At 41.0% G+C, this 27383-nt stretch overlaps 1 protein-coding gene across 1 annotated transcript in view; it reads left to right on the forward strand.

Annotated features, from left to right (window-relative positions):
• Positions 1-25177, forward strand: part of ALDOC (aldolase, fructose-bisphosphate C) — a 186869-nt gene extending 161692 nt beyond the window's left edge. Inside the window, exons 7-8 of the mRNA XM_044054395.1 lie at positions 18639-18838; positions 23968-25177. Of these exons, the coding sequence (XP_043910330.1) occupies positions 18639-18838; positions 23968-24063 (296 nt within the window). The 3' untranslated portion in view covers positions 24064-25177. The remainder of the gene's footprint in view (positions 1-18638; positions 18839-23967) is intronic.
• The last annotated feature ends 2206 nt before the right edge of the window (positions 25178-27383 follow it).

Genomic DNA, 27383 nt, shown 5'->3' on the forward strand with positions numbered 1-27383 from the left:
GTTTTCTACAGAAATATTTTAAATCTCTACTTAAAATGATACTATACCCACTTCAACAATGGTGAACTTCTCATCTCACTCCTCAAACTAATTACTCAGAAATTTCTAGCCATCGTAGGTCTATACATACTACCTGGCAACAATATTCCTTTCCTGGAAGAGATCCTGTCGTGTATGTTTGCCAACATACCAACAAACTTCATGAAGCCCATGCAGATGGGAGCTGAAAGTTCGACTGCTGAATCCTGCACTAAGGAACTGTATGAGCACATCCACTCGTGCATGAATCATGCCATCCCAAATAGAACCAAGACGCTCTCCTCTAAAAAAAAGAAGCCAATCTGGTGGTCCCCTGCCATAAACTATACAACAGAAGAAAGAAACTGTTGCAGAAAAGAGGAAAATCCCAGGATGCAAAAAAATTCACTTACCAGCCTCAGTAAGAAGCTGAGATCCCTCATAAAATCCTCCAAAGCTAGTTACAAAAATAAAATTGCCAAAAATTCCAAGGACAACCACAAGGCATTCTATAGTTATGTCAAGAATCTAAATGGCAATGCTCAGATATGCTCTGAGCTACAACAGAATGGCATTAAATATACTGATCCCAAGGATATTGCCAATATCCTGGCAGATCGATTTTATTGCAAACTTCACCCCCCTCACCCCCTAAAGGGCCCATCTCAATACCAAAAGATTGCCAAATTCCGATAATCACGGCCACATAGGTAGAAATCTCACTCTCCAAAACAAAGAGTACAGTATCCATGGGACCAGATGACATCCTGGGCTGTTTACTACATGAACTACAAAATGAAATGGCACCTCACCCAAGTGTCTTGTTTAATCATAGCCTCACCTCAGGCTTCATGCCTACTGAGTGGCACACAGCTACAGTTATCCCACTCCACAAGGGAGGATCCACCTTGGATCCCGGGAACTACTGTCCCATCGGCCTGACGAGCCTGATCTGCAAGGACACGGAACACATTATCATGGAACTTATAAACAAACACATTGGCAACCTTCAAACACTGGACCCCACCCAGTTTGGATTTGTGAAGGGTCAATCTTGTCTCCTGAACCTGATTGACTTCTTTGAATCAGTCTCCAGAGCTGTGGATGAGGATAAGACGGTCCACACAGCCTATCTGGACCTCGCCAAGGCCTTCAACACCATTCCCCATTCTGGAATCATAGATAAACTTACTAAGCTGGGCATAAATCCCTACATCACTCGATGGGTTGCCAACTGGCTTACTGACAGAACCCAGACTGTAAAAGTAGACAACTCCAAATCCAGCTCCAGACAAGTGACAAGTGGAGTACCTCAGGGTTCAGTCCTGGGACTGCTCTTGTTTAGCATCTACTTCTCTGAAGTACAGGCAAACACTAAGGGACTCTGGCTAACAAAGTTCGCAGATGACTGTGAACTGGGAGCCATTATTGAATCCCCAAATAATGTGGATATTCTACAAAAGGGCCTTACAGAAACAGATGCTTGGTGCCAGAGCCATGGGCTCAAGTTTACTGTCAAGAAATGTATAGTTATCCCCTTTGGGGAAAACCATGTACCCATGAATTACCACATAGGTGGCAGTACACTAAACACCGAAAGTGTGATGAGAGACTTAGGGACACAGGTGGACAGTGGTCTCACCTTCGATAACCACATCACCACAACAGTTGGGAAATCCTTCTATGTGGCACACCTCATCACTAAGGGCTTTTCATCCAGAAAAAAGAAGGTCATTGTCCCACTGTAGTCATCCCTCATTAGACCCATTATAGAGTACAACGCCCTGTTTGGTATGTACCTGACAAGACATCTGCAACAGCTGGAAATGTCGCAGAAATACCTCACTAAAAGAATCACAGGCCTAAAACAGATGCCGTATACTGACTGTGTAAAAAATGCCTCCAGTTATACTCTGTGGCATATAGTCTACTCAGAGGTGATCTCTGCTTAACATACAAGGCCATGTCAAACCCTGAGCTGTTGGACATGCTCCACTTAAAGAAATCCCAATCCCTCAGAGCCACACACTCCGGGGATCTAAACCTTGTGATCACAATGAACAAAACATGCTGGAGGGATAGGATGTTCTTCGTGTTTCACTGTTGCAGTCATTACATTTGGGTATTCTGCTGGCAGGTTGCCCTCAGTCAGCCTAATTAACAAAGTCTTGGGTCCTGCGTCGGTTGCTGTCCCTTCTTCCATGACGTCAGGGGTATAAAACATGCAGCCGATGCCATTTTCATCAGTCTTTATTGCCGCGCGGTGCCCAAAGCAGAAGCAGTTCACAAGTGCCGGTCGGTCGACTCCTGAAATTTTCGTTTTCGAGTTTCAGAACCGAAGTCTTTAACCTAAAGCTAAGTACCCCGTTGGGGAAACCTTTTTCTTGCTCCTTACAGATGTCAATAAAAGTTAATAATTGTATTACTTGTGGAAAGCAAATACCTCATAAGGATTTTAATTTGTGCTGTTTTCCTTGCCTAGGCCCTGACCACAACGTGCCTTGCTGTCGGTTTTGTGCTAAATTTAACAAACCCACTATTAAGCGTCAGTATATTTTTGCATCTAAATATGTTGGTTCTAGATTTAATTATCCAGCAATGTCATCGGTTAGCAATCCGACTACCAGAATTCACAAAAAACACAAAGAAAAAGACAGACCGTCTAGGTCCAAAACTGACGACGAAGCTTCTCCTAAGCCAGTCGCTGGTTCGCTTTTGCAGCCCCTGATACCCACTACTTTTGATTTGCAGGCATCTACTGAGACCCATTCGGAGTCCGGAGTATGCACGATACACTTTAAGTATTGAACCCGCGGATGTCTCTACCTTAGATGGGTCTGGAGCCTCTGAGCAGGCAACGGCTTCTGAGGGTGTTTTCAGGCCTAAAGACTTGTATATTAAACCAAAGCCATCTTCAGAAACAAGGCCAAAACAAACTTCTATGTCTAGAAAACCGACGCATGGGCCATGTGCAAAGGCCTCTATGCCTAAAAAACAAATGATCAAAATGGCTGAGGATTTAATTACCTTGATCAGGGGTTCCCATCCCCCTCCTGCTAAGAGGCCTAGGCAATTCACTGATTGTGAATCTTCAGATCAGGTTTCCATTTCTTCTGATTCCTATTCTGATCCAGAATTATCTATTCCACCTTATGAGGACTCTGATGCAGAAGAATATATCCCTTCTGCTTCTCCTCCTGAGGATTTTTCTTTTGGAGAAACTTTGCATACCTTAAGGGAACATTTTCATTGGGAGAGTCAGGATTTTTCAGAATCCAAAAAGAGGCTTAGGGATTTCCTTCTTCCTCAGCATAGGCCTTTGGCTATACCTCCTGTTCTAGACATTGTTGATGTTTTCTCAGAATCCAACATGGCTCCTGATTCCCTGCCTCCGGCTCCTAGCAAGCCAGACTGACTCCCACAAATTTATTTTAAAAAACCCTACTGCTGATCCTGAAACAATTTATCAGGGTCCCAAGGGTGTTAAGGCTTCTACTGCTAAAAATCCTACCCCTTCTGATAGAGATTCCAGGGCGCTGGATAGATGGGGTAAGAAGATTTACACATCTGCAACCCTGGCAATCAGGGCTTTAAACTGTCAATTTCATATGCTTAAATATCAGCAGCATGTCACGGGCTTACTTAAACAGAAAATTATGCTGATTTCTGACTGTGTGAAAAGTAAAGAGTTACAGGATTTATTGCATTCAGCTGAACAAGTTGGAAAGCATACTTTGCAATGTGGTTTTGATTCCTTGGAGGCCTCTTGTAGGGCTGCTGTAACTGGATCTGTGATAAGAAGGCATGCTTGACTCAAGGAGCAAAATCTGCCTGATCATGTCAAAGCAAAATTGTTGGATGCTCCTTTGCAACAGGACAGTCTATTTGGTAATAAGGCAGAGGAAGTTTTGAAGAAGATGGAAGACAAAGCAAAATCTATGCAAACTGCAACAGATTTCCTACAAGTGTAGCCACCCAGGTTCAGTAGGCACTGGCCTACTAAGAATTGGTCCTTTCCAGTACCCACCAGAGCCGCTCAGGTCAAACCCAGACACTCCAAATGCTCCAGGTTTCAGTCACAAGGAACTTACAGAACAAAACAATGGGGTGCCTCCACCTCCAAATCTGGAAGTAGCAAGGCACCTCCCTATGGTAAACAGTCTAAATGACCTTCCTCTGCCATTTCCAAGCACTTATCTTTTGGCAGCCCCTTTGGGGGGAAAACTAGCACTTCATGCACAAAATTGGCATCTAATTACCCAGGACAAGTGGGTTTTAAATATAGTATCCCAGGGATACAGATTTCATTTCCATACGTTGCCAATTCCAAACGGATGGCCATATCTGCCTCCAAATCAGTGGGCAGAGACCCAGAAACAAGTTATGTCCCGCATGAATATGGGGGTTATTCAGCCAGTACCAGAAAAGGAAAAGGGACAAGGTTTTTATGCAGGACTTTTCCTGGTACCCAGAAAAGACAAATCATGGCGTACAATTCTGGACTTATCGATTCTAAATACTTTCCTGGACATTCCAAAATTCAAGATGCTGACTCTACAAAAGTTACTGCCTATGCTAGGCAAGGATGCCTGGTTGGTAACTCTAGACTTGAAAGAGGCTTACCTGCATATCCCAATCAGGGAATCTTGCAGAAGATACCTCCACTTCAAAGCAAGCTATTTGCATTACCAGTTCTCTGCACTGCCCTTTGGCTTGTCTACTGCTCCCAGGGTCTTCACAAAGTGCCTGGCACCAGTAATTGCATTTTTCAGACAAAGAAACATTCAAATTTATCCTTATCTGGACGATTGTCTAATTCAGGCAGAAAACATGGACACTCTTCTACAGCATCTCACGTTTGTAAAAAGGCTTCTAACTTGCCTAGGGTACACCATAAACGAAAAGAAATCGCAACTGGTGCCCTCTCAAAAAATTACATTCTTGGGTGTAAGCTTGAATACAACTGCCCAGATGGCTTACCTCACGCCAGGCAAACAATCCAATTAATGACTTACTTCAAACAAGTGGCCTCAAAAACACAGTTATCTGCAAGACAAATTCTGCAGGCCTTGGGGTTCATGGCTTACTGCATTCTTCTAATTCCATATGCAAGACTGCATATGAGGAAACTTCAATGGTACCTAAAAAGCTTATGGAGTCAACATTGTCACAACCTGGAAACAATAATTCCTATCATTCCTTGCCTGCAGCAAGAGTTCCTATGGTGGGCAGAGGCCTGTCACCAAAACAAGGGACTGTCTTTCATTCCACCCCCTGCCACCCAAACCCTGACTACAGACACATCAGACTATGCTTGGGGGGTGCATCTGGCAGGGAGATGCATTCAGGGCGAATGGAGCCCAAATCAAATGCACCTTCATATCAACCAGAAAGAGATGCTAGCTGTACAGAATACTCTGACAGTTTTCAGGGACTTTCTTCATCCAGGACAACTACTGATAAAGACGGACAACACCACAGTCATGTGGTACATAAACAAGGGGGGGGTACCCATTCCTACTCCCTCTGCAGACTAGCCATGGCCTTGTGGAACACAGCCTTCACTTACCAAATACATCTACAAGCTCAATTCCTGCCAGGAAAGCAAAATACTCTGGCAGACGAACTAAGCAGAAATCTTATGGACCCACACGAATGGAAACTGGATCCGCAAATCTTCAGCATGTTGACACGCAAATGGGGGAGCCCAGACATAGTTTTGGGGTGAGGCAAAAAGATCTATCACAAAAAAGCCTGGAAAGTGGCTGCTCTATCCCTCAGCTGGGAAAACCTATCAGTCTATGCTTTTCCCCCTCTGCCTTTGCTCTCCAAGGTATTACTAAAAGTCAGACAGGAAAAACCAAAAATGATTCTGATTGCTCCAGACTGGCCTCGCCAGCACTGGTACCAGCTCCTTTGCAATATGTCACACCTTCCTTCGTGATACCTGCCTCAGACACCTTATCTACTGTCTCAGCAGAACTTTCAAATTCTACACACTCGGCTCCAAACTTTGAATCTTGCAGCATGGCTAATCAACTAATTTCACCAGTTACATCTCTCAGCAAACCTGTCATGGATGTCATTTTGGAGGCTAGAAGGCCTAGTACTAGAAAATATTATGCTGATAAATGGAAAAGATTCTGTGCCTGGAATCAGGCACAAGGAATAAGCACAGAAATGCCCAGTATTCCTCAGATTCTACAATATTTAACTGAGATGCTTCACAAGGGCATATCTTTCTCTTCCATAAAAATCCACTCCTCTGCCATTTCAGCTCACTACAACACAGAGCCTCCCCTCTTTTCTCATCCCCTGCTAAAGCAGTATCTCAGAGGGGCCAAAAATTTAAGACCTCCCAGGAGAGCACAAACTCCTACATGGAACCTCAATTTTGTGTTGGAAAAACTTACCCTGCCTCCATTTGAGCCAGCTGCTACTGCGGACATAAAATTTCTCTCTTGGAAGACAGCTTTTCTTTTAGCAATCACTTCAGCTAGAAGGATCTCAGAACTACAGGCTCTCATGGCAGTGGAGCCTTTCATTATTTTCTACCCGGACAGGGTAGCGCTCAGGACCAATCCATCCTTTGTCTAAAGTGGTATCTAGTGTGGCTCTTAATCAGACCATTCATCTGCCAACTTTTTTCCCAAATCCACATAACAAGGGGGAGTGGATTCTGCATTCATTGGATGCACACAGACAACTAAGATTCTACCTGAACAGGACAAAATCTCTAAGAAAATCTGAGAAACTACTGGTGGCATTTGCTGCAGGGGCAGAGGGAAAGGCTATCTCAAAGCAGACAATTTCAAAATGGATTAGCCATTGCATTCGTTTCTGCTACATGCATCATGGTAAACCTGTCCCCAAGGGGATCAGATCCCATTCGACCAGGGCTGCATCTACTTCTGCAGCCTTTCTCAGAGGGGTTCCTACCAGAGACATTCTAGAAGCTGCTTCCTGGAGCTCAGTGCATACGTTCACCAAGCATTACCGTTTACCTCTCTCCTCTAAATCCAGAGCAGGCTTTGCCACTGCTGTTCTGCAGGGCCTTATAGCTGCTCCCAATGCTGTATAAGTCCATCCTCCCAACCATAGCTTTGGGATTCTATCCAAATGTAATGACTGCAGCAGTGAAAGATGAAGAACATAGTACAGTTGTGTACACTTACCATAAATGTAGATGTTCAAGTGTATTCACTGTTGCAGTCCTGGTTACCCACCCGCCAGCCCCCTACTTTTCTCTTTTTATACCTCTTCTTTCTGTTACTATGCTCAAAAGCCTTTTTGTTGTATTTGCTTTTATTTGGAGGTATATTTTTTGTGTTCTAATTTACATGCATATATATATTTTTGCTCCCCATTTGAGGGGCACCTGACATGTGGGGCAAGAAAAACGGATGAAAATGGTGTCGGCTGCATGTTTTATACCCCTGACGACCTGACGTCATGGAAGAAGGGACAGCAACCAATGCAGGACCCAAGACTTTGTTAATCAGGCCGATTGAGGGCGACCTGCCAGCAGATTACCCAAATGTAATGACTGCAACAGTGAATACACTCGAACATCTACATTTATGGTAAGTGAACACAACTGTACTTTCCTGACCCAGAGACTCTCCATACTCTGGAATAGGCTGCCCATACATGTCGAGCAGTACACCTCCTTGGTGCTTCTCAAAAGGAACCTTGATGATTGGATGGGAGATGGGAAATTCACCCTGGGGATCACGTCAGTCGCCGTGCTAGACAGGGGTCCAGGGAAGTAAATATTGTGGGAAGAAATATCCAGGGAATTGTTATGGCTAGGCTTGTATAGGCCGTAGGGCCGATAGCCTAGTACCAACCTATGAACCTGTGAACATAAGACTGGAAACCATCTTGCTAAGAGATGTTAACACAGACTGGCAAAAGATAGTTTGATAAAACCCAACAACCTCATTTCAGCTATATGGTAAGGGCTGGTCAAGTGACCCTTTACAGCAATAAATCATGTCCCATAGGAACAACAATACAAAGCAAAGGCAGCAAGCCTAATGTAACATAAAAAATATCTTGGTATTACACTTGACACTTTAACCATCTCAGTTCATTTCAATGATAATACTGTCCACATTAATTAGTTGAGCATTAACAGGTATTAGCTTTAATGGCAAGAGACTGGAACATAGTGACCTCCATTAAAGATGAAGATGGGAACCCATGGACCACTATTTGTACTGTTATTTTTAATCAAGTGTCACAGCAAGATATTTTTTGTTACATGAGGCTTGCTGCATTTGCTTTGTATTGTTGTGCCTATCGAGCATCTATCATGACTGAAATGGATCACTTGACCAGCCCTTACCTGGTTATCTGATTGCAATAATTAAGTACACAAGTAAGTAAGTAAAACTGAGAAAACAATAGCACAATAGCAAACATCAAATTACTGTACCTGCAAGGCACTGCTAAAACACAGAAGGCATTTAGAGCTTATATTAAAATGTAAACATTTACAATATTTATAGGAGAAACAATTTCTTATTTTGTCAATGATTATTGATATTGAGTAGTGCAAGGAGATAAGCAACAGAAAGTTCTAACAAAAGATTCGTATTCCTTAAAGAATATCTTGTGCCGCAATAGTGAATAAAGATGACATCTTCCAGAAGATATTTCATTTTTGCTTGCTTTGAAGCCATGCAGTGTTTTTTTTTTCTTGCTGGTCCTGGTTCTATCTGCCACTGTCATGTATCACTAGTCCTTGTGATGTTGTCAACTACTTTTCTCCCATTAATATACCCAGTCTGGTTGCAGTCAATGATTCTTGAAAGGATGATTGCTAATCTATTTGCCAGTACTGCCACAAATAATTTATAATAGTAGTTTAATACTAGATTACATGGGGTCCCTTCCTTCTTTTGGTGTAACTATCAGTATGCCCCCTTTCCATGATCATGGGTTCCCATTCTCCTGCTTTAGCTAATTAAATAAGTTGCACCAATATGCTACTGTTGTATCTGGTACCATACCTCATTAGGCAGACCATTGCTCCCTGTGGTCTTTCTGTTCTTTAATGCCCCTAAGTACTTTTTCAACTGTTCATTAATCAGCCAACTTATTAATTCCTTTTTTTCTTGAATGAAACTGGGGAGTTCTAATCCCCTTAAAAAGTTCTGTATTTCTCCAGACCTCCTGAACTTTATGTAGGTCTTTAATATTCGGCAAAAATCTGCATGATCTTTACGGGTTCCCTACTTACATGCCCTGATTTTAGGTCTCATATCGTCACAGTACCTCTCTGAATTTTTTGTTGCCTGTAGTAATTTTGATAGTTGTGCTTTGGTTTCTTTGACTGTTACCTTTTTAAAGTAAAATGTGGAACAGTAGTCTGTAAAAGGATATAGTTATAGGGCAGTAACTTCATTTGGCCTTTTAGTTTTATTGCTTTCCAGAAATGTCACTGGGATGATGAAAGAGCTTTCTGTCTTATTCTGAAATAGGTAACCTTAGCTGAATTGGTGACTGTTCTAGTTTCCTTCCTATGTTCTAGATGTCTTTGGTGAGTTTGCCGATGCAATGAATTTTTTTCCATTTTGTCCTTGCAGTGCCTGTTTGCTTCATATGTTTTTAATAGATGTTGTCAACCATGGGCAAATCTGGTCTCTGAGCCTTCTGTGTATTACTGAGAATAGTATATTCTGTATTAAAGCCATTTTTAAATACCCTTGACTGCACACTATACATGTTTTATACAAAAACTGATGAGAACAAAAATTGCTTTACTTAGTTACTTTTTCCCCTTTAGTATCCTTGTAAACATTAAAGACATTAAAGTCAGCAAAAGTTCAGTCTTCTCAGCCACTTTTATTTTACAAAGCCATATTTCACCAATGTGACTGGTGCTTTATAATCTCACATTTGTTCACTAATTTCAGTATTGCTGGTCTTCCTCCTGATCATCTCCATCTCCAAGGTTCAGGTCCAAGGTATTCCTAATTCTAGACAACTTCTGTGCTTTTTTCTGTCTCAAACATTTTCTTTTGAAGCATTGGAAAATGTTTTAATAGCAAAGTCTGTCTATGAACTCTGTTGTCAAAAGAATGAGAAGCAGAATCCCCTTCTGCTTTCTGGTTCACGTTTTGTTGGATAAACTGTTTCATTTTTCTCCATAGCCTGTTCTGCTTCAAAAGAGGTCTTTGATTCTCGTGAAAAAAATACTCTGAAGACAGCTGGATACAGCAGTTTGAATATCACACCTGCCTCTCAACATTCCCTGATTGCTGGGATAAATTTGCTTTTCTTCTGCCTGGTGTACAATATATAATCATTTTCCACAAACACTCTGCTGTCTCCAAGTTTTAATACTTTTCCTTTCTTCCACAGTTTTGTCGGGATCAACTCTTTCTCCTTGAATTATTACATCTTTACTAATGTAGGTCTTGGCTGCTTTCTCATGGCAAGGTTTTGAGCATACACTCGATGTTCCCTTTCAGTTAACAAATCCTGCTGTGGAACACCAGTCCAGTTGCTTATTTGTCTTTTCATAAAATTAATACAGTCTGTTCCTTCCAGTTTCTCAGGTTCAGCAGAAAATCTCAGGTTTTTCTGTGTGCACTGCCCTCTAACAACCATCTTTCTTGAGAAAGTGTCATACTCTTCCATTTTTTTCATTTTGTCCTCTGATTTTTGGAGATTTATCAGTTCATCTGAACAGTCAGTTAAAGCTTCTTCTATTTTTCCAGCCTTTTGTTATTTGATTTGATATCTTTCTTCAGTATTTCATTTATTTTAATCACCTCTGAGTACATTTGATGTACTTTTTCCTCTAAATTACTTTAAGCCATCTCTTGAACTAACATTGAATAGATGCAAAATCCTTCCCAGACAGTGTTTTCTCTTCATCTTTTCTGGTTGATTTTCTTTCAGGTTCTCCAAATCTTTGGTGGTACCAGGTAGTGTACTTAATAGCCAGTAACTGAATTTTACCAAAAAAAAAAAAAAACAGTATAAATGATTTTTTTTTCTCTGTTTGTTTTCAAGCTGAGGGTTCATGTCTACTCAACTCTTATCATAAGCATCTAACTCTGTTATGACATCTACCACTAACAAAAAGAGATGTCACCAATGTGATCCATCTGACTCGGGCATTGAGGAAAGGGAGGATCCCACTTATTCTTCTCAGCTGAGATGAGACTAATGATGAGGAATCAGTCTCCAAACTTCCCACCTCCAATCTGAGGAAACCTCTGTTGTTTAATGCCAAAACATTGTAAGCGGAGAACAAAAAGTACAATTTTGTACCTACCATAAACTTAGATGTTTGAGTGTTCACACTGCTGCAGTCATTACACTTGGGTTATCCTGCCATCAGGCGGTCCTGCAGTCGGCCAGAGTTCCAAAGTCTTGGTCCGGCGTCGGTTGCTGTCGCTTCTTCCCTGAAGTCAGTGCACCAAGGGTATATAAGATGCATCCAACACCATTTTCTTCAGTTTTTCTTGCCCCAGATGTCAGGTGCCCCCAAGTAGGTAGGCAAAATATATTGCTAATAAAAAGTATACATATAAAATAAAAACAATACCTTCAGTTACAAGCAAATACACCACCAAGATTGTATAGGATAGAAGGGTATAGATAAGTCCAGCTAGTTCAGAGGGTATGGAGGGAGGGTAACCTGGACTGCAGCAGTGTGAACACTCGAACATCTACATTTATGGTAGGTACAAAACTGTACTATGTTCATCGTGTTACACTGCTGCAGTCATTACACTTGGGTAGAATCCCAAAGCTAAGGTTGGGTGGCTGGCCTATAAAGAGTTAGGATTGGCTATGAGGCCCTGCAGAACTGCAGTGGCAAATCCTGATCTGGATTTAGAGTAAAGAGGCAGGTAGTAATGCTTGGTAAAGGTGTGCACTGAACTCCAAGTTGCAGCCTCCAAAATTTCCTTGGTAGGTACTCCTCTGAGAAAGGTTATTGAAGTGGCTGTTGCCGTGGTGGAATGTGGCCTAATGTTATTTGGGACTGATTTTCCATGCTGTGTGTAGCAGTAACGAGTACAGTGTCCTATCCATTTGGATATAGTCTGCATTGAGATAGCCTTGCCCTGTGATCTTGCAGCATATGCTACAAACAGTTGCTCAGTTTTCCTGAAAGCTTTTGTTTTTTCCAAGTAGAAGCATAGCTGTCTGTGTATGTCCAAAGAATGCAGAAGTTTCTCCCCTTTATTCTGGGGGTTTGGATAAAAAGTTGGCAAATGAATGGTTTGGTTAAGAGCCACACTAGATGCTACCTTTGGCATAAAGGTAGGGTTTGTCCTTAAAGAAACCCTGTCCTGATGAAAAATTATAAAAGGTTCCACTGCCATTAATGCCCGTAGCTCTGAGACTCTTCGTGCTGAAGTTACTGCCAGGAGCAGAGCTGTTTTCCATGATAAAAATTTTAGATCGGCTGTACTGGCTGGTTCAAAAGGTGGCAGGGTTAGTTTTTCCAAAACGAAATTGAGGTCCCAAGTTGGTGTTGGTGCTCTCCGGGGTGGTCTTATGTTTTTAGCTCCTCTGAGGTACTGCTTTAGCAAGGGATGAGAGAATAAAGGAGGATCCGTGTTGTAATGTGCTGAAATGGCAGAGGCGTGGATCTTAATTGATGAGAAGGATAGGCCTCTATCCAGCATCTCAGTTAAGTATTGTAAAATCTGAGGAATGTTTGGAACAAGAGGGTCAAGGCTTTGAGCCTGGTTCCAGGTGCAGAATCTCTTCCATTTTTCTGAGTAAGCTTTCCTGGTGCTAGGCCTCCTGGCCTCCAAAATGACATCCATAACAGCTTTAGAGAGAGGTGTTGCCTTTTTGACTAATGAATCTGCCATGCAGCCAGGTTTAGGGTTTTGAGCTGACTGTGCAGGATCTGATTGCATAGCTTTAGCTTTAGCCTCCATTTTCTTTAACACCTCTTCTGCCTTAACACCAAACAAGGTATCATGCTGTAAAGGAGCATCCAATAATTTTGCCTTAACATGATCAGGTAAACTCTGTTCTTTTAACCAAGCATGTCTTTGAATCACAGAACCTGTAAATGCGGCTCTACAAGAGGCCTCTAAAGAATCAAAACCACATTGCAGAGTATGTTTTCCCACCTGTTCAACTGCATGCAATAAATCCTGCATTTCTTTACAATCAGGAGCTTCTGAGCTTGCAAGCATTTTCTGTTTTAACTGAGCCATTAAATATTGTTGGTACTTAAGCATGTGAAACTGGCAATTTAAAGCTCTTACTGCTAAAGTTGCAGAAGTGTATACTTTCTTCCCCCATCTATCCAAAGCTCTGGAATCTCTGTCAGAGGGTACTGGATTTTTTGCAATGGAAGCCTTAACCCCTTTTGGACCCTGGGAAATAGTTTCTGGATCAGCAGAAGGGTTTTTATAAAGAAACTTGAGACTCAGGGACTCTGTAGTACTTATCTCACTTGGCTGGTGCAGGGGGCAAAGAATCAGGAGATAAGCTGGATTCAGAGAACACATCATCCACAATATCTAGCACAGACGGAATAGCCAGAGGCCTGTGCTGAGGCAATAAAAGGAAATCCCTGCGCCTTTTCTTGGATTCTGAGTAATCCTGACTTTCCCAATGGAAATGCTCCCTCATGGTATATAAAGTTTCCCCAAAAGAATAATCCTCAGGAGGAGAGGCTGAAGGGATAGATTTTTCAGCATCAGAGTCCTCATAGGGGGGTAGAGAGTATCCCTGGTCTGAAGAGGAATCTGAGGAAATGGAAACCTGATCAGAGGAATCTGAGGAAATGGAAACCTGATCAGAGGAATCATAGTCTGTATCCTGCCTAGGCCTTTTCTCAGGAGGGGGATGGGAACCCCTGATTAGAGTAATGAGGTCTTCGGCCATTTTAAGCATCTGTTTCTTAGGCATGGAGGACTGACCAGGAGAATGCTGTACTTGTTTCTTTGTCTTTAATGGTACTTTTGTCTTGGCTGTTGTTTTAATGGTAAGTTGTGAAGGTCTGAAAACACAATCAGAACCCAATGCCTGCACAGCAGTTCTGGACCCATCTGAGGGATTAGTTTCTGTAGGCCCAATATCTTGAGTTTCCAGAGGCCTAGTCAGAGGCGGCCTGTGGCTCTGAGGTAGCGGGTGTCAGGGGCTGCGAAAGTGCCTCACTGAGAACCGGCGACTGGCCTAGAAGAGGTTTCGTCATCTGTTTTGGACCTCGGATGTCTGTCTTTATCCTTGTCCTTGCGTTTTTTCGGTATTGCGGTCATCAGTTGATCCGACGGCATAGTATAATTGAACCTTCGGCCAAAGTAGTGTAAAGCAAAATCAAAACATCTTTTTATAGTGTGTTTGTTAAATCTAGCACAAAACCGACAACTAGTGACGTCGTGATCAGGGCCTAGGCATGGAATACAGTAAGAGTGGAAGTCCTTATGAGGTATTTGCTTCCCACAAGAAATACAATTATTAACTTTTTCCGACATCAGACTGAGGCAAGAAAAAAGGTTCCCCAATGGGGTACTTAGCTTTATTGAAGACTTCGGATCTGAAATTTGTCTTTGAAAATCTCAGGAGTTGGCTGACTGGCACTTGCGAACTGCTTCTGCTTCGGGCACCGCGCGGCAAGAAAGACTGAAGAAAATGGCATCGGATGCATCCTATATACCCCTGGAGCACTGACGTCAGGGAAGAAGCGACAGCAACCGATGCCGGACCAAGACTTTGGAACTCTGGCCGACTGCGGGACCGCCTGACGGCAGGATAACCCAAGTGTAATGACTGCAGCAGTGTAACACGGTGAACATCAACTATTACTGCGTCAAAACATATTTAGTGCTTTTGGACATCAGGGAACCTAAACCTGTAGTGATCCAGTTTTTTGAGGATGCCTTGAGAGCATCCTTCTAGAACATGGCGCCACCACCCAGAAAGCCAGATCATTTTTGTAATATGGAGGATACATTTAAATACCTAAACAAGCACCTGGTGTCCCCAAGCTGGTGCCAGCAAATCGCATGCTGCCCATTGATAAAAAGAGCCATATCCATGAATGATTTTGGAAAAAAATATATACATTTGCAGTTGACTGCCAAATCCATATGTTCCAGTACAAAAGGGGCATTATTAATTAGATGGCTGATGTATGACAGGCAATTTTAGTTCCAGCCTCAAAGCAAATGAACTAGCTGTTGTTTCAGGCCACCCTAAAGTTAAGTATGTTGCCAAATGTGGTCATGACACTGTAGGTGTTTTGCTAGGATGGATGCCTCTGACTCTGTAATAAAATAGCATGAGTGGCTTAAGTGAGGTTAAATTCATGGAATATGCCTAGCTAGAGATCAATAAATATTAAAAAGTATGGTGTGACTATCCTTCAGCAGTATAGTAACACAATCTGTTCATTTCTCCAAGTAGTAATTCCATCCTTATGTGACATAGAAGTATGGTGATACCATACCCAAACAGTATATTGACGTGGCAGCTATGCTGTCTGTAAACAGTACAGTAGCATAAACCATAACTCTCTGTAATGTGCAGTAGCATGGTGGTACCAACATCCCCAACAGTACCTTACAGTAGCGTCCTCAAAGAGTTCAGTAATATCCCTGTATAGTACAGCAAAGGGGTGTCAGTATCTTCAAGTAGTGCAATGCAATGATGATGTCACCATGATCCTCAGACAATAAAACAACATGCTTATATCATCCCCAGACTGTATATTTTCACTGTGGCACCATTTCCCCAAATTATAGAACCACAAAACTGTACTGTTGTCACCAGAGAGTCTAGTTGCGTGATATTTTTACGGTCCCTAAACCTAATAAATCTGCATGACGATATCACTTCTTGTAAACAGCACAGGAGCATTGCAGCACTTGTCCCCGAGTGGTTTAGCTCCAGGGCAGAAACGTAATCCCCAGGCATTGCCACAGCATTGTGACACAGCCATTTAAAAAGTACAGGACTTTGTTATTACATTTGTCTGTAGCTGTCCCCAGATGTTGATGCAACTGTCCTCAATGTAGAAGTAGTAGTACAGGAGGCAGGCTTGGGGTAAATTATGTGTTTCCCATCTATAGATCCAAGTTGTGCTTGAATATGGTCGGGGATTAACTTTGTTTTATGTATATGGGGAGTCTGCTCCAGAGCAGCGGTATCCTGTATGAGATATACCTGCCCCTCCAAATCATTCTGTTAATATTGCAGAAGAGGTTTATATCCCTAGACCAAATATTTCTGATGCCATTTGTTTTGCTGATGTGCATTAAAATCTATCATTATTGGGTAAGAGGATGCCTTGTATGTCAGACACAGGTCATCTCGTAGCAGTCTTTAGGATACCAAGTGTGGTAACAGGACTTTGAGTCGGTCCATGTAGGGCATGTTGTTTAGACCTTGTATTCTTTTAGGTAGGTATATTTGTTTGTATTCCAGTTGTTGCTTGTGTCTGGACAGGTATTTACCAAAGGAGGGCACATTATATTCAGTGATTGGCCTAATGAGGGATGAGTAAAGGAGGGGGTAACATCCCTAGATCTAGACACAATCCCTTTGTTTATAAGATGTGCAATATAGGACTTTTGTACAATGGACAAATGTTAGTCAAAAGTTGTCATTGTCCTACAAGTTCCCAAATCCCAAACAACTAGGTCAACTCTTGGGGGTGTATTGTCAATGTGGTAGTTCCCTGGGATAGATGGCTTCCAAAAGGATACAGTAATGCATTTTTTGGCATTTAATTTCGGTCCATGATTTTGGCACCAGTTCTTTATTTGGGACAAACCTCCCTTCAGGATGGCTAAGTCATTTGGGAATTCATTGACTGCTCCTAGCTTATAAGCTGAAACTTAGTCAGCCAGAGTCCTTTGATACTGGTTTTACTTCAGAAAAGTAGATGCCAAACAGTAGAGGTCCCAACAAGAACCGTGGGGGACTTCACTGATGACTGGTCTCTTTGTAGAGTTAATTTCCCCTATTTTGATGTCTTGCATCCTATCTGTCAGCCAGTTGGCAATCCACTGTGTGACATTGGGGGTTATTCCTAGTTTATTTAACTTTTCTATTATGCCTAAGTGGGGAATCATGTCAGAAGCGTTGACCAAGTCGAGGTATGCGGTATGTACCATTTTGTGATGACCTTTAAAAAAAAAAAAATCCACCAGGTTGAGTAAGCATGACCTGCCCTTGCTGAATCTAAAATTGTTTGGAGGTCCTGATTGATTAGTTCCATAATATGTCTTTTCCATGGCTTTGCATTTGAGGCTGGTCAGTAATTGTCTGGGTCTGTGGAAGTTCCTCCCTTATGCAGGGAAATGATTGTAGCTGTTCTCCATTTGCTTGGCGCACAAGCTATATGGAGGCTGAGCTCTAACATTGTTGTTAGGGGTGCGGGTGTATCATGCTTCATGCTATTTAACATGCATTTAGGGATATTGTCATGAGCCATCAGTAGTTTTTTTAGTTTTTGATAGCACTTTTAGGACTTGGTCTTGTGTGATAGCTGGAAATGAGCCAGTTTCAGGTATACTTTGTGGGACAGACAGAGGGGGGTAAAGTTAGAGATAAATTTATTGGCCACTAGGTTTGCTATATCTCCAGCCTCAGTGTAGGTAACATTGGTCATAGTCAGCTCAGCACACTGCTACAGTGTGCTTTTGAGATTACAAACCTAAATAAAACATGCCTTGTGATTGTCTTTGGCTTGGTTATCTATTTTAGTCTCAGACTTGGCTTTGGTGGATTTTATTAATCTCCTGAGTATATTTCAGTGACATGGTCTCTAACATTCTGGGAATTACTTTGTGTGTGTAGATCTATATGTATATATATATCTATATATATATATATATATATATATATATATATATATATATATATATATATAAAGCTTGTTGATATTATTGTTCTACCATATAGGTTTGTTTCTGGGGTTTGCCCTGCACTTGTTACTACAAGGTACAGCTGCATCTCTGCATCTGTTTACATGCTGGTATAGTGTGATGGTGTACGTTTCCATGTATTCAGTGGAGTTAACTGGGTTTGGTGGGGATTTGAAGTTTGCCAGTGTATCACTTAGAAGTAAGTTTGTCTTATAGAAATTTCTAAAGTTACCTTGGGTGGAGAGTATCTCTGGTTTCAATTTATTTTGAAGAAGCCTGCTTTATGGGCAGACCTAACAAGTGTTGAAGATATGCAGGGGATGGTGCATGATGCTCCTATATTAATAATGAAGATCCACTATATTATTCCCCTATAGTGAATACTCTTGACTAATTGTTCCAGGGCATTGTCTTCATTAATTAGATCAGGCAGCTGCAGTTGTACTGCTTTCTTTGTGCTACATCACAACATAACTACTATATTCCATTATGGAGAGATCAGCACAATAGTTTTACCTTCCTTAAACTATAGAACAGTGCCACCATTTACAGAAAAAACACCAAGGTTGATCTAGTGAACAAGCTACATGAACTTATGATTTCTTTTGGAGATCTGTTTTGTAATCTTACTTTTTTCAGTAACACAAATGTATTTGATTACTGGTAATATTTTAAATATCAAAAATTAAATAAGGCAGACTTGAGACTTCCGTTGATGTATTCACTTTTTTCTCTCTCCCCTTCCCAAACTTCTAGGTGTAACTTTCCTGTCAGGAGGTCAGAGTGAAGAAGAGGCATCCATTAACCTTAATGCAATTAACAACTGCCCATTGCCCAAACCATGGGCACTAACCTTTTCATATGGCCGTGCTTTACAGGCTTCTGCTCTCAATGCCTGGCGTGGTCAGAAGGAGAATGAGTCTGCTGCCACAGAAGAGTTTGTGAAACGTGCACAGGTAATCCAAAGCACTTTTTTCTTTTTCATGTGATAAAAGGTAGGTGTGTGTGTGTGTGTGTGTGTGTGTGTGTGTGTGTGTGTGTGTGTGTGTGTGTGTGTGTGTGTGTGTGTGTGTGTGTGTGTGTGTGTGTGTGTTGGGGAGGGGTCTTGATATTTTAGTAACTCACATGTCTACACTAAAGCCTTCATTGTCACTGACATTGCATGACAGCTTTTTGTTATTAAATAGAAACTGTTTTCCTCTCTTCCTGCCATTAAAAACTGTGTTTACATTGGAAAAAAGCTGCTTAATCTACCTAGCATGCCCAGCTTTTTTTCCTACCTACTTTTTTAGGAGCAGAACATGATGGTTCCCAGTACCTTTCCTATTAGTATTGTAGTCTAGGACTGATACCCTCAACTGTTTCTGTAGACTGGAGGAGAGGATAATATTTTAATTCCTTTCCTTAAATCTTCACACCAGAAAATGTGGAGTAACAGAAGTTGGTTGGCCTGACAGGTCTATAAGATGTGTTGAGCAAAGAAGGAGCATGATACAGACTGAAGTGAGCAAGTACAAAAGATATTGAAAGTACGAAGACTGTAATGGACCACTTGATTTGGATGTTAGTGTATTGATAAGATGGTACCCTTGGAACTGAATAATAATGAAAATTCACAGGAACTGGACACTGGTTTCAGTGCTATGATATATACAAGGCTTGGGTGGAGGAAGAAGATGTATAAAATAGGATAAAGCTTTAGCGGCTAGGAGGATGCAGAGCATAATGCATACAGCTGCAGTCCCTCGAGAGGTTATATTGCAGTACACATCCTGCTAATGGGCTTGTGGCTCACCAAGCCACCCTCTGATGGTAGTCGTCATTAGCAAGCATTTAAGATGCTCCCAAAGCAGAAATGCATTGTGGATCCCTGTGACAGTGTGGGTAGTTTATCCTCCCAACTAGGTGTGGGGTTGGCTATACATACACCATAATTGTTGAGATGCTGGCAAGGATACAAGCAACACTCAGGGCCACCTGAATGACCACCCCTGTGGAGGACTCTCACCCCCATACTTTACTGAGGTAATTCCCCAATAATAGGGAAATAAATTGATGGAGTATGTTTGGGTTAACTTGATGTTCTCCAGGCATGGGGGAAAGAAACAATTAAAAAAAGCCGTGGATTGATGCTTTATTAATTAACAAGTTTGATGTTACTATTGTTAGGCTGAAGATAATGGTATCATGATCTAACCATGGGTGGGAAGAAGGAATGTCATAGGTGTAATATCAGTATAATATCACACAAATTGCCATCTTGATGTGTAAGCCAGCTCCATGGCATAGAGGGATAAAGCCCTGACTATTGTGTAGGTGACCTGACTTTGATTAGTGGTTTGGACACATGTAGGAGCTGGTGGCAGTGAATGGGAATGTGCAGCTGTTGCCTGCTTACCCATAATTGAGGAGAGGGGACAGCCAGCTTGGGTTACAATATAGGGAGATACCTAGCAGGAGCATGAGGTGATAACCCTGTGGAGAACAAGCCAGCCAAGCTTGCTCAGTCATAGTGATTAACACTGGTAAGGTGAGAGGAAGCTGACATGAAGAAGCATGCTTCTACTTGAGGGACTGTGGTCATGGCCCAGCAGAGATACTGAAGGGAAGGGGTTTGCTCCTAGTGGGCGGAGATAGTCTGCCCCCCAAGAACCAGCAAGCTGACCTGCTTCCTGACATGACTGTCTTCTAGGGAGCACAGAGCTCATTTGGACTCCCAGGCCAGAACCACAGTACTCTCCTCCCAGATCCCATGTTCTCTGATGTGGGGTTGTTACTGATGTTTTGGGCAAGTTCTTTGAGGGAGCAAAAAAACGAGAGAGAGATTGCCATACCCTAGTTTGATCTGAGGGCATATTTATATGTGAATAATTTACCGTTAGTGTGGATTCACTTCAGTTGATCAGCACTGTATAACTCAGCTCCTAAAAATTCTCACTGAAATCACTTTCTCTGAACCTCAAAGTAAAACTTTTTGAAATCGGTACACCCCTATACCTTTGAACTTAAATATACCTACACCAAAGTCTCTTTAGTGGCAGTGGAGTATTCCTTTTTTTCTACAGTTGTGTGTTTTTGGTGCAACATTTGCAGAACTGGCCTTCAGATAACTTGACATCAGTCAAATGACAAGTACTAATCGGTATCTGGGCAGTTAAACTCCTCCACGATTATATTTTCATGAAATTTTGCATCCTGTAGTTTAGTCAGGAAATCTTTGTGCACTGTAGGTGACCTAGACTAAGTATGGTGGATTCCTATAACTTCATGTTCAGTGGCAGCGACTAAATTATTTCTGGATTCCTATAACTTCATGTTCAGTGGCAGCGACTAAATTATTTCCTGAGTATTTTCTAGTTGATTTCTTCCTTTCTAGCTTTTAGGTGTTCTTTTGCAATGACTGAGACACAGCCACATACCTATCCCTTCAGATCTACAGTAATGAAAACAGATATATCCTGGAATTTATGATATGCATTTTGGATCTTTATACTATTTTAGTAAAGTTGCTGATATTAAAATGTATTTCAGGAATTTTTGAACACTTGCCTAAATTCAGACTAGAGTACCACATTCATCACGGGTTAATAGTATGAAAAAGTGTAAGCAAACCCAGCATAAAATTGCTAGTTTAGTAGCAAAAGCTACAAAACATGAGAACTGAAGCAATAAATGTTTGATATCAGAGGTAAGGAAATACATCAACACAACTGAAATGAACATTATTAACTGTTTAATAGTGCATTTGCTACATTTCAAATTTTTGTATTTCTTGAGTTGGGTTTTACTGCAACTTCTTTGCTAAATTCTTATAACTAGGTAAAGTAATCTCCAACTTTCTTTACTAAACCGGTATAGATAAACTTCCGTACTATAAGGCTTTCTAATCGTGAATACTTTAGTATCACATTAGTCTGTCAACTTTCTCTGTAGTTTATTTTGTGCCACCAGCTCGGTGTATGTTTGTTGCAAGAGTTTTTTTTGTTTTTGTTTTTTTGCCCCTGGCTTGTGCCATGGTAAAAAAATGGTGCTTTGACCAGTCGTTTAGCCATTTCACAAATAAACATGCTCTCTGTGGATTGATTTCGTCCTGGATAACTCCCAAACTAGAGAAGGTGTTACACTCGATGAAGTGTAAGTTCTAAGAATAACAAATGCCTGGTCAGATCTGAGAGGAGTAGCACACAGCGCAGTGGTGCAGTGGTTGTGTTGTTGCCTCATGGCAAGTGGTTCTCCGGTTTGATTCTCAGCTGGGGTGCGTTTTGTGCAGAGTCTGCATGTCCTCCCTGTGTTCGTGTGGGTTCTGTCCATTTGGAGCCAGTTTCCTCCCATGTTGTAAAGACATGCATCTGGAGCATTTGTACCCAGGCCTCATTTGAAAATTGGCTTTGTTCCAAGTCGGACTTTCCTGGTAAACAAATGTTAAATACATCTACATTTAATTATTTAGACTTTTTTTTGATCCTCCCAGTTTTGGTCTGAAGACTTCTTATGCCCACTATAGTGCTTTGTTCTGACATATTTTTGTGTTATGCAGTAACCAGGAGGACCTGCCCCATTGTATGGCATGCAGTGACATGAGTAAAACATCCTGTACTCCATGTGCATGCCCTACTGCTGTTTGTGATGGTGTTTTTACATTGGTTAATAGGATTTTTACTAGGCTAATGGGTTTGTCGGCCCTTTTAAGCTTAGTCATGCTTCCTCAGGTGAGACTCTATCCTTGTGCCTTGTGCTTGAGATGTAAACATCTTTAGCTATTATGCCAACCACAACAAAGTGGAAACTAACAGGCTCCAACTCAGAACTTACAGGACGAAGCTCATTAGATCATAGCCTTAACATTCTGTGCTAAATTACAAGGGAGTCTTAAGACTTCCCATGCCTGTTATTGTATTGTATACTGCCTTGCACCTTGTACTCCACTCTGAGCTGCAATAGCTCTTATTTTAAGGCACTGATACACAAATACCATGGAGGTGAAGTGAGTTCTTTAGATTCTAACATCATGAAGTCCAAGTTGCTTACATATCTTATAGGAAAGAATTCGTTGTAGGATATGCAGTTATCTGTTGCAGGTCTAACCTTATTGTTATGAGGAATCTGTATTCTGTGTTTTGGATGGCTTATTGACAACATAAAGTTGTACATTAGCAGAAGTGTTAGTGGCGTCTGAGACATGAGAGAAGATTTACTACTGGGACCTGTCAGTCAGAAGAGGGTACCGCACACCATTTAAGTGCTGTTTTGTTGCAAAAAAATGAGTTGTACTAGTTGCTCCTATATGCCAACTGAAGTAGCATTAATTTTGGCAATTAATACACAAATTGATTTTTTTCTTGTAGATCATCAGGACATCTCAGTTTTTTCTCTTTGTTTTGTAAGACTGTAATGAAAGTGACAGGTTATTGGCAATAAAAATTTACACACACATATATGTATATTTGTGTATGCATATATAATGAAAATGACATCTTCGTGGGCACTGGATTCGAAAGCCATTTGTATGTCACTCTGTGTTCCCGTATGTGTCTTGTATGTCTTTACCTCCTCAGCTCCAACAAAACAGGATGTGGATGGTAAATGGCAAAACTGAGATGAAGTGGTTGTGCAAATGGATGCTGTTTAAACACTTGCAGTGCTACATCTTAGTTTTTCTGGTTTATGAAATGAAACTGATAAAAGAAACAATTTAATACTAGATTTCTGCCTTTGATCATGACTTGTTGTAGACCCTTGGGTAGATTGATGACACAGCACTTAGTCTTGGCTTTGAACTGTTAGTTTCTAGATTTTAATTCAGGCCACTATCTGTGGGGGGTTGGCACACTCTCCCCATGTCTGTATGAGCTTTCTCTGACTACCCCGGTCTCTTTTCACCTGTCAAAACCATGCTGGTTAATATACTACTGTAATTTGTCAATATGTATTGCATTTATCCTTCTTGTGGCTAAGATTATTGTTGGTAAGGGTCCACCAAAGACCAGTTCACTTAAATCATGCAATAGAGAAATAATTAAATCAAATTAAACGTAAGTTATAGAAACTGTGAATTTTACTAATGTCTCCTTTATTTCTGTTTCAGAATAACAGCCTGGCAGCTCTTGGCAAGTACGAAGGTGATGGTGAAAGCTCTGGTACAGCTGGGCAGTCTCTCTTTATGGCCAACCATGCGTATTAATTCACATTCAGAGGAATAAAACATCCTCAAGAACATCATTCCAGCTTTTGCAAACAGCTATCTCTTCCACGTCTGCAACTTTCCATAATGCCAGTCTAATCACTGCCTGGCTTTCTACTGTAGTGTAGATTTAAAAATGAAAATTTAAAACAAGTTTGCTTAGTGCAAAAGGCTGAAATATTTCAGTATCTGTCCTTCAAACCTCTAGATGTATTGCAGATGTTATTGTGCCTGCAGGGGAGAATGAGGCTGCAGCTTCCAGGGCATTTGTGCAACAATCCTTACAAAGTTGCTGTCCACCTTCCACGTTTCTTGGTTCCTTTGAGTTATATGTAGCTGCATATACTACTTGGTATTTGAGGGCAGCTTTCTCATTTTGGGGCAGTAGACTGCTGTACTTTGAGCAGCTGTTCCTAGCTTTCTTTCCTATCACCCTCCTACTTAACTGTTGAGGAGGTTACTAAACCTGTCTTGCCTGAGAACAAGGTAGTTTTAGTAAAGTTGATTGTATCTCTGTGAAACTAAAGCATTTTTTGAAGATTATGATAAAACAGTTTTCCCTTTTTGTTGTGCAGAGCCCGTGTGTATATTCTAGTCCACTTATTCCTTTCCCTCAGCCAATCCCATAAAAGTTAAGCCATAGTACATGCACTACAGTGTCATGTTGTACATTGATACTTAGAGACTTGTGCACAGTAACCGATGTGAAGCCTATAGATGGGTTTTTCCAGAGCATATGCAACCCAGACATCTTCAGGCTGCAGTAACAGCTTCACAGACACTGTTTCTCAAGGACATCAAGAAGCATTGCAGAAAGGCTATTCTTAGCAGTAATGCATACTTGTATGTGTAACAATCTGTGCTACACCACACACTGGACTTTGTGTGAAAAAGCTGAAGTGCTAGTTGTGTGCCCACTCTTTCCCCCTCAGATGCTGAGTGAAATGGCTTCAGTGTAATAATGCTTATAGCATTTGAGGTTTTTGGGAACTGGGTGGTTTGGTGTGTAGGTGTGCATGTGAGAGCAGTCTGTGACAATGTGTTAATTTCTCTTTATGCGTGTAATGCACCAAATAGTGTGAAAAGTTAAAATAAAAAGATGCAGTTATTGGAATAGAGTAGTTTTGTGTCATTTGTGAAAATTCTGACTGGTTCATTGTTTTACTTAATTTGTGCTGCAGCAGAAATATAGCTTGAAGTAGAAAGAACTAGGGTCCATGCAGATAACTGTAACCCTGGTTTCAAACTTTTTTTTTTTTTTTGCCACTGAAGATCAGATACACACCTTACTTGTTGAATATCAGATACATGGCTGTGATATGTGGAAGCAAGACTTGTGTCTTACTTTTTGGGGAATTTTACACTCTTCTAGGACAAGGAGTCAAAAACCTCAGGTTGAAGAGGCAAGCCTTTAAAAGTGATATCATCTTTAGTGATTACCCAATAGATGATGCATGTTAAGGAAGCAATAATGCTTGACAGGGTGGGCATTACAGAGGAAATAGACTGCCAGGGGTGTTGTGAGGCCTGAATATGAAGGTATAGGGCCACCCTGAATATGAAGGTATAGGGCCACCCCACTGATGGAAGGTCTCTTATTTCCTTGTACCACTACACTATCTGGCATTATTCAGCTTAGAAACTGGTCTGTCTGTTAAATTGTTTTGCATTTGCTTTATTAGTATATCCATTTTTATATAAAACTTTTTATATAAAATAGGTCCTCCGCCTATTGTTTCAAAGTTGCTGCAGGATATGTAATTGTTGCTGGAGGAAATATTGTACATCCCCAATATAAGTTGCTCAAGTATTTACTAATGTCTGCAAGCACAGTCGCATATACACAGATGTAGAAGCAGACACTCACACATGTATAGAAACTCTGTTACACACACACACACACACACACACACACACATAACACACACACGTTTCCAGGAATTATACACAGTTTCTTCACTGTGTACTTCAGTTGTATTATTGTGATTAAATAAATAATGAAATACATAAATAATAAAAATACAGTAATACACATACAATGCAAATCATTACAACTCAAACACACAACACAGGTCATTGTAGCTGCTTCTGATACTGCAGATACTTTTGCTACCTAATTTTAACCCATACTTACTGAGGGGAAGAGAAATGGCAGGTACTTATAACTACTACTGCAGTTAACCTTTGTTAATTCAGTTTTATTATTTTTGTCCATGCTTCAAAGCATTTTAATCCATTGCTATGAAGTGGTGGACTTGTTTTTATCAGGTTCTTATTATATATTCTTACCCAGTTGGAGAAGGTTGTTTCTTCATTATGGTATTGTTTTATATTCTTCCCAGCCTCTAAAACTCAGCAGCCAACATCTGATTTGCTGTTTTTTCTGGTTCTGCCTGCTAAAGTAAAAACTTAGGAGGATTAATACATTTTTATTTATTTTTATTTTATTTGATATTTGTTGACCAGGTTAGTCCGACTGAGCCATAGCCCTTTTTCAGATAAGGCCCGGGGAGAAAAGCTCCACAGGTACTACATATGTATAGAATAGTAAAATATAAAAATGTAAGTACATCGTTTACAATAGGTGAAGTAAAAGCATCAAAGGTATATACAAACATATAACAGCATGTATAAAATAAACATAAGAAATGGGTAAAAGGAATTTAAGAGGTACATCTTGAAAAGAGGGAGTGTTTTGCAGAGCCATAGCTGGCTTATCTAGTGCCCAGTGCCAGTCCCCAAGCTTGCTCCCCACCCCCTGTGCTCTTCAGTCGAAGAGTAAATAAAAGGACATGCTCCATTTTTCTGGCACTCCAAGCCAGATCCACACCACCTTATCTCTTCAGTTGAAGAGAAAAAAAAAGATGTCTACTTTTAAAATGCAATAGTTGATTTCTACATGTGTAGCAAATGAATTGCTGCAGCAGTTTACAAAACAGGTGCTGAAGTGCTTTGCTGTAACAGCATTTAGAAATGCCAATACAGAAAATAATGCAAAAAATGTACAGTCAGATCGCATCTCCTAGAACTTTGCACCCAGGGTGGCTGCCCCCTTTTGCTCCTCCATTGCTCTTTGTCTGTTTTTGGATGACATAGATCTAGGATGGGAGTCAGCATACTTTTTTATTGTGCTAAAATTTATCCAGTGAAGTAAAGGATGCAAAATTGTACTTTATGCCCAACAGACGGTCAAAGTAATTACAAGCCCCAATGTTGGTGCTGCTCTGTGTTTACAGTTATAACAGTATAGCTTAAAGGAGATGCTGATGCCTTGTTCGTAGGAGGTTAGTAGGCTAATGGTCCTAGGGCCTTTACAAGCC

The sequence above is a fragment of the Protopterus annectens genome, chromosome 13.part0 (genome assembly GCF_019279795.1).
Source record: "Protopterus annectens isolate FY-2018-M chromosome 13.part0, PAN1.0, whole genome shotgun sequence".
NCBI classification, from domain to species: domain Eukaryota; kingdom Metazoa; phylum Chordata; order Ceratodontiformes; family Protopteridae; genus Protopterus; species Protopterus annectens.